The following is a 7,357-nucleotide window of genomic DNA, read 5'->3' as shown; positions in this document are numbered from 1 at the left end:
TTTTGGTAAATATTCACACACTTGTGATTATTTAATAATATTACCTAATTAATGAATCTGAAGTAATGAACCACAAAATAAAAATCATACATAATGTATCACTCCAGGGGAATACATGGTGTTTTGATAGAAATTAAGTGACTTGTGCATGAAGTACGATGAACTACATCTAATCTCAGTACATCAAAACTCAGCATGTCATATTTCATCACTTTGACATTTCCGTGTTCATCTATGAGTTTCTGTGTTCATGATTGGCCAAGATTAAATCATTTGGTCAACAATCACACCTATTCATATGTCTATGGTGGCATATTAGGGCCTTTGTCAATTCAGACTGAATGTGCATATACACTAAAAAGTAGTTGCTTCTTTTCACCTTCTGCATGATAAGCCTATGCAATGGTATTGAAATATGGCCGACAATCTACAGTTATGGTCCCGCTGCTTGGTGAAAATACTTTGATGCCCTTTGTCACGACGGACTTATGTATGAGTTGGTTCTTAGCTCTGACGAGCATGAAAACAAAAGAGACTTTGTGGAAAACGATTTAAGACTTTCTCAAATTCAGCCAGACATTGCAGAGTTATGTGCACCTGTGGTGAGTGTGTTTTAGGGGGGGGGGGGGGGCTCACAAATATGAAATATATATATATTTTTATTTATATATAGCAACATATATTTATATATATATATGTAGCTGGAGATTGAATGACTGAAGGGGTACGGGACTGTTAAAAGTTTGGGAAGCACTGACCTACTTGAACCTATATATTTGAACATTATTTGAACCTTTTTGTTTGCATGTCTGAAGCATCCCCTTTTTTAATTAGGCCTAGCTGAATGGTCTTGTTTGCATGTTTCATCATTTGTTTTGAGTGCATGCTATCTTTTGGGTCTATTCTGGTTTTATTTCTTTGCTTGTTTGCTGTGCACAAATAGGCCTAGGCCTACTGTAATTAAGTTCCTTTGTTCCTTTGTTTCAAAGTGCTCTGTGCGGTTTGATGTTGTTTTCTGGTGCACAATACAGTTTTGATTGCAATATCTAGAGAAAGATTTCCTTGTATTAATGTCTAGGCTCCCTCCTGTAGCAGATGCTGATGTTGCTCTTTGTGACACATAAAAATCGCTCACTAATAAGAATGGAATATTGATTAGCTGAAATAAGCGGGGTGTCTGTTATTTTTTTTGAGTGCGCAATGATATGGAACGCTCAGTTAAATGTAAACAGGTGGTACGGATTCTGGATCAATACAGTACACCCCGTGACTAACTCTCAACCAATCAGAATGCTTGATTTCATCTACCCGTATTATAAACATGACATCAATGACGACGTTTGGATGAACACGCCCACCCCACCAGGTAGTTGTTTCGAAGTTACGCACCGATTTCAGACGATACGAATCTCCGTGAAAACCTGTGAACCGTTACAAACGAAGAATGGCAGAAGCGGCTCCAAGTAACTACGAACTTCTTACATGTCCGATTTGTTTGGATCTTCTTAGGGATCCAGTGACTACTAATTGTGGACACAGTTACTGTGTGGGCTGCATTACGAGCTTATGGGATCGGGAAGATCAGAAGGTAGTCTACAGCTGCCCCCAGTGCAGACAGACGTTCACCCCAAGACCCGTTTTGAACAAAAATAATATTGTTGCTGAACTTGTGGAACAGATCAAAACGACCAGAATCCAAGCTGCTGCTCCTGTTCCAAGTACTGCTGGACCTGGAGATGTGGAGTGTGACGTCTGCACTGGGAGGAAACTCAAAGCTGTGAAGTCCTGTCTGGAATGTCTGGTTTCATACTGTGAAACTCACTACAAACTACACAATGACGTAAATCCTGGGCGAAAACACAAGGTGGTTGATGCCACATGCCAACTACAGGAGAGGATCTGCACCCAACATGAGAGGCCTCTGGAGATATTTTGTCGTACGGATCTAAGTTGTGTCTGTTTGCTCTGTCTGTTTGATGAACACAAAGGCCATGACACTGTGCCAGCCTCTGCAGGGAGGAGAGAGAAACAGGTAAGTACAGGAGTTCTCTTGGTGATGGATTGGTCTTGTGTGGTAGGATTTGGCTATTGGGTTTCCAACTGGAAGGAAAGACAGGCCATAGACTCATCCTCTTTAGGTTATCATAGTGTGAGGCAGAGAGGAAGTAACAATGTCAAAAACACACCTGTCTAATGAAGTTGTGAAACCAGGTGGTTAACTCAAGACTGTCAGCATTCTCAAACAGCAATTCTAAGAGCTATAACATTTTGAAAACAGAAATCAGACAGAGAATCTCCTGTTACATACAAACTGTATCTAAATAATATAACATAAAAAGCCTAAATTACCTTTTAATGTGTTATGTTTGTGGGTAATCTGTAATACTACTCTTATTTTGCAATAATTTATATTAGGATGGGCAATAATGGTTTCTGCCTGCAATATTGCTGCCTAGTCCTCTCAGATGAGCCCAATGATTAGGGAGCTGAAATGATATTTTGTAGAGTCCTGGGTGGTTGGCACTATGACTGCATGACATTACATGGTTATCAGCTGCCTAGAGGTCACAGGTCACTCAGTGAGGGTGTGTTGCACATCACTATCAACTCCACAAGAGAAACTATGAATATGATTAAACAGAGATTTACTGCATGTATGGTTTTTGCTACACAAAGACAAAACTTATCTTGTGTTATTGTCAACCCTTGTAAATTAAACAGCGTCTCACCAATAGGCTATTCAGCAAAACTACAGATCACTTCTCAGTCAGGGTCAGTAGCTTAACCAGCTTATACTTGCAGGAATGCTATCAGACAATGATAATAATATAATGCCACCATAACTGTTTGTTGTGGATGTGATTTATCCTTCAACATAGACACACTTGGGGAAGACCCAGAGTAAAATCCAGCAGAGAATCCAGGAGAGAGAGAAGGAGCTGCAGAACCTGAGAAAGGCTGTGGAGACTCTCAAGGTGAGTACTGACCAGAGGGGAGAAGGAGGACAACAGCTGGCGGCTGGAGGAGCCATGTCAGGCTCTCCTCCAGTCAGCCAGAGAGGAGTCTGTAATGCTGAGCCCCTTTCCATCTCCTCTGAGCCACACTGGGGGTACCAGGCTGTGTGGAGGAGCTGAGTGAGTGGGCTGCTTTACATGGACCCCTCCTCTTTGTGTGTCTCCTAACAGAGCTCTGCGCAGACAGCAGTGGAGGACAGTGAGAGGATCTTCACTGAGATGATCAGCTCCATTGAGAGAAGGTGCTCTGAGGTGAAAGAGCTGATCAGAGCTCAGGAGAAGGCTGAGGTGAATCGGGCTGAAGGACTCCTGAAGCGACTGGAGCAGGAGATTGCTGAGCTGAAGAGGAGAGATGCTGAGCTGAAACAGCTTTCACACACAGAGGATCATATCCATTTCCTCAAGGTAAGTGTTGATGATGGATTTTTACTGCACAGGATGTTTGAGGGCCCTGATTTATGTTGAATATATTCCTAGGTGGAAATTTGTATTCAATTTAGATATTGTTGAATTTTCTTCTATGATCATGAAGTTTTCAGAAAGAAGCTTGTTCTTCTTATTATTACTAAGTCCACAGCACTTTGAACAGATAGCTTACCCCATGCAGTTTCAGTGTCTATAAAGAAAGATTTTGTATATATCACTCAAAACATTTGAGCATGATAACGATATTTTCATTCTTCAGAAAAGTGCTCAAAATCATTATGGCAATTGTAAGGACAGGTTAGGTCACATGGTAGGAAGAACACTGACTGGCATGCGGGGCTTGAGTGATCACTACCTGTACTTAATTGATAAAAGCACATCTGCCCTGACATCATGGCTCACAGTTTGTTAGGAGGCACTGGAGGTGCACAGGTGCCTGCTAATCGGCCTGTTTGGTCAGGCCACATGTAGGTCTTGGCAAACCAGTGGCATTTGAACAACCATTTGTGTTGGATTAATTTGGGCTTCATAACATAAAAAAAAAAAACACTTCAATTTAAGGAATCACAACATGGGCTAATCCCGCTAGCTGTTAGCCAGCTTGAGAGGACTGCCAGGCAGGGAGTGCTCTCACACACACACACACACACAAACCTACACCCTCAAACACACACACACACACACACACACACACACACACACACACACACACGTGCACCCGACACAGACACTAATCCGCACAAGGTAGGATCCCATCATGTAGGAATGTGTAGAACGTAGGTGAGGCTTTGCTTTAGTTTACGTTGTGACGCAGGACAACCCCTGGACAACGCAATTTAGCTGCTAAGAATGTACTTCGTAACGCAATCATTTAGAAGCCACATCCAGATGCTGCACACACACGCCAAAGGATGATATGCAGGTTAGGCTTAGGCTGCACCCAGATACTCATAATGTTACATTTAGTTGACATCTCGACTCGTGTGTACTATAAAAGTCAAAGGTTTAAGTTATAATCAACAAAATGTTTCCTGATCAACTGAATTTACTTCTCATTAATACAGATTGTAAATTTAAACTTACAGCTTACTTATACGTGGATACTTTATTTTGAGAATGGAGCTATTCTCTCTGTCTCTTACTCTCCATCTCTGTCTTCTCTTCCTCATCTCTTTTTCTCTCTAACTCTGTGTTTCTTTATTTAGACTTTCCAGTCGGTCAGTGACACACCTGAGTCTAAAGACTTATCCTGCATCTCTGTGAAGCAAGGCCTCTTTTTTGGGGCTGTGAAGAAATCTGTCTCCTCACTAAAGACGCAGCTGGAGAATTTCTGCAAGAAGAAAGTCCTGAAGATATCTGCATCAGGTAAATCACATTACTTGCATATGTTTACATATAGTTACTTACCATGCTTTCCCTTTGGATTGTACTGATAAACTTAATGTGATGGTGAATGTCAGGAACCTGTTTTTGTCAATGTCAGATACAGTATTTGTAACATATCCTTTGTGTGTCAGTGAAGCTGAGATTCTCTGCAGGTGTCTCCATGTTTACTTGTCCTTAAGGTTGAAGAAGCTGAAGAGTCATAATGTCCCTCAACAAGAGAACACACATTTACTGCCATCATTAAAACAGAAGGTTCATGTAAAGCTGACAGTTGGCCAGTCAGTGCTGTTTCTAATATGCTTCTTTCTCTCTCAATAGTGACTAAAGTCCAGGTGTAATATGATTTCTTTCTCTCTCAATAGTGACTAAAGCCCAGGTCTAATATGATTCTTTCTCTCTCAATAGTGAACTAAGTCCAGGTGTTCATTCATAATATGCTTCTTTCTCTCTCAATAGTGACTAAAGTCCAGACATTCATTCACTGCACGATGGCCGAGGGAGGCGGACCCGACTCGAGTAGCGCGGCAGACACCGATGCAGAGGCGGTGCCGGTCCAGATACCTGTACCTTCAACCCAATGTGAAAAGCAGACCATCGAGGGACTACTGGGACTGGAAACCACACTCCGAAAGGGAGATGAGTGGTACTTGATTGACAGTCAATGGTTCAAGCAGTGGAAGAAATATGTTGGCTTTGACCGCTGGGATATGTGCAGCGTTGGCAAACTGAGCGTCTATCCTGGACCAGTAGACAATTCAGGCCTTTTCTCAGATTACGACACACAGACATTAAAAGAAAACCTCATAGATGAGCTGGACTATGTCCTGATGCCCACAGAGGCATGGACCAAACTTGTCAGCTGGTATGGCTGTCTTGAGGGCCAGAAGCCCATTGTCAGAAAGGTAGTAGAGCAGGGCGTGTTTGTCAAGCACTGTAAAGTGGAAGTGTATTTGCTCGAGCTGAAGTTGTGTGAAAACGATAATATGGACAATGTGGTTACACGACATTTCAGCCGTGAGAATACAATTGATACAATTGAAAAGGAAATGAGGTCGCTTTTTGACATCCCTACGGAAAAGGAGACACGATTGTGGAACAAATACATGGGCAACAAATATGATCAGTTGAACAAGCCGGACAGAACTGTGCAGGAGGCCGGCCTTTACCAGGGTCAGGTGCTGGTGATCGAGCAGAAGAACGAGGACGGCACGTGGCCCAGACAGAATGCCCACATCAAGTTAAGTACACCCAGAGGAGTCCCCAGTTTTGCCTCCTGAACCTACAGCCTGAGAGGATTTCCTACAACGTGAGTTTCACACAATACACATTTTATACAGTTTACTTTATTTCAAATCACAAGTCAAGTTTCAGTAACAATCACATGGACCTAAAGTTCAACATTTCATTATGGTTGTTACGGTTCATGGGAGAGGAAAAGGTGTCTTTTCCAGAGCATCATGCTTCCTATAACCGCTGAGCTGTTCCACGTGTTTAGCCTTTGTTTCGTGTCGCCCACCAATGCAAAGTCTATGTACCCCCAGACTGTGTACCTGTTCTAAAATGGTGTCCTGAAATAGTGTATGTAGTGGAGGAAAAGGTGTGTGTTTGTGTGTGTGTGTGTGCGCGTGTGTCTGGGTGTGTATGCGTGTGTGTCTGGGTGTGTGTCTGGCTGTTTACCTGGGTGTGTAGGCGTGAGTATGCGTGTGTGTGGTTGTGCAAGCATGTGTGTCTTTGTGTGTGTGTGTGTGTGTGTGTATGTGTGGCTGGGTGTATGTGTGTCTGAGTGTTTGTGTGTGTGTGTCTGGGTGTGTATGCATGTGAGCCTGGGTATGCGTGTGTGTGTGTGTGTGTGTGTGTGTGTGTCTGGGTGTCTGGGTGTCGGTGTGTGTGTCTGTATGCGTGTGTGTGTGTGTGTTTGTCTGGGTGTCGGTGTGTGTCTGGGTGTGTGTCTGGGTGTGTGTGTGTGTGTATGCGTGTTTGTCTGGGTGTGTATGTGTGTATGCGTGTGTGTGTGTGTCTGGGTGTGTGTCTAGGTGCACAATGTCCTTGAGTATACATGGGGAGTGCAAACACAGACACAGACACACACACACACACACACACAAACTCTCACACACACACACAAATTAACATTTACTTATTCTGTCACTCAGTGAGATGTTAACCTTAGCGAGCTTTGTGTGTGTTGTCTTCTCCTCCATCAGGCTCCTGCCTCACACTGGATCCAAACCCAGCCCACAGAAAGGTCCATCTGTCTGAGGGGAACAGGAGGAGGGAGTTGAGAGATGAGTCCAGTCATATCCTGATCATTCAGAGATATTTGATGGCGTCAGTGAAACGCCCAGTCACCTGTTGATAGCAGTTGCCTGTGAGATAAATACTGACCAAGTCTGTATAAAACTCTCTCTGTTTGTGTTTGTGGGGGGTGTACATTGAAATGTAGAAAAGGAAACAAATCTTTGCATTAGTATCAAAGTTTACATTTTTAAAGATACTCTAAAATATGTCGCCACACATTGTAGCTGTAGCTG

At 42.9% G+C, this 7,357-nt stretch overlaps 1 protein-coding gene and 1 pseudogene across 2 annotated transcripts; both read left to right on the top strand.

Moving 5' to 3' along the window:
- The first annotated feature begins 1,444 nt into the window (after window positions 1-1,444).
- Window positions 1,445-7,354, top strand: LOC308380899 (E3 ubiquitin-protein ligase TRIM47-like; annotated as a pseudogene). Its single transcript has 7 exons — window positions 1,445-2,032; window positions 2,880-2,975; window positions 3,186-3,419; window positions 4,646-4,805; window positions 6,079-6,132; window positions 7,031-7,214; window positions 7,349-7,354. The product of its transcript is annotated as an E3 ubiquitin-protein ligase TRIM47-like (transcript).
- Window positions 5,315-6,064, top strand: LOC308360789 (ubiquitin carboxyl-terminal hydrolase 4-like; the record flags this gene model as incomplete). The annotated part of the gene is made up of 1 exon (XM_080832919.1): window positions 5,315-6,064. A coding segment is annotated over one exon (750 nt), but the record flags the coding sequence as incomplete, so codon positions are not given.
- Window positions 7,355-7,357: the final 3 nt, after the last annotated feature.

Source organism: Sprattus sprattus (assembly GCF_963457725.1).
Source record: "Sprattus sprattus genome assembly, chromosome: 2".
NCBI lineage: Eukaryota > Metazoa > Chordata > Actinopteri > Clupeiformes > Clupeidae > Sprattus > Sprattus sprattus.
The sequence above is the reverse complement of the archived record's forward strand: the minus strand, read 5'-3'. Positions and strand labels throughout refer to the sequence as shown.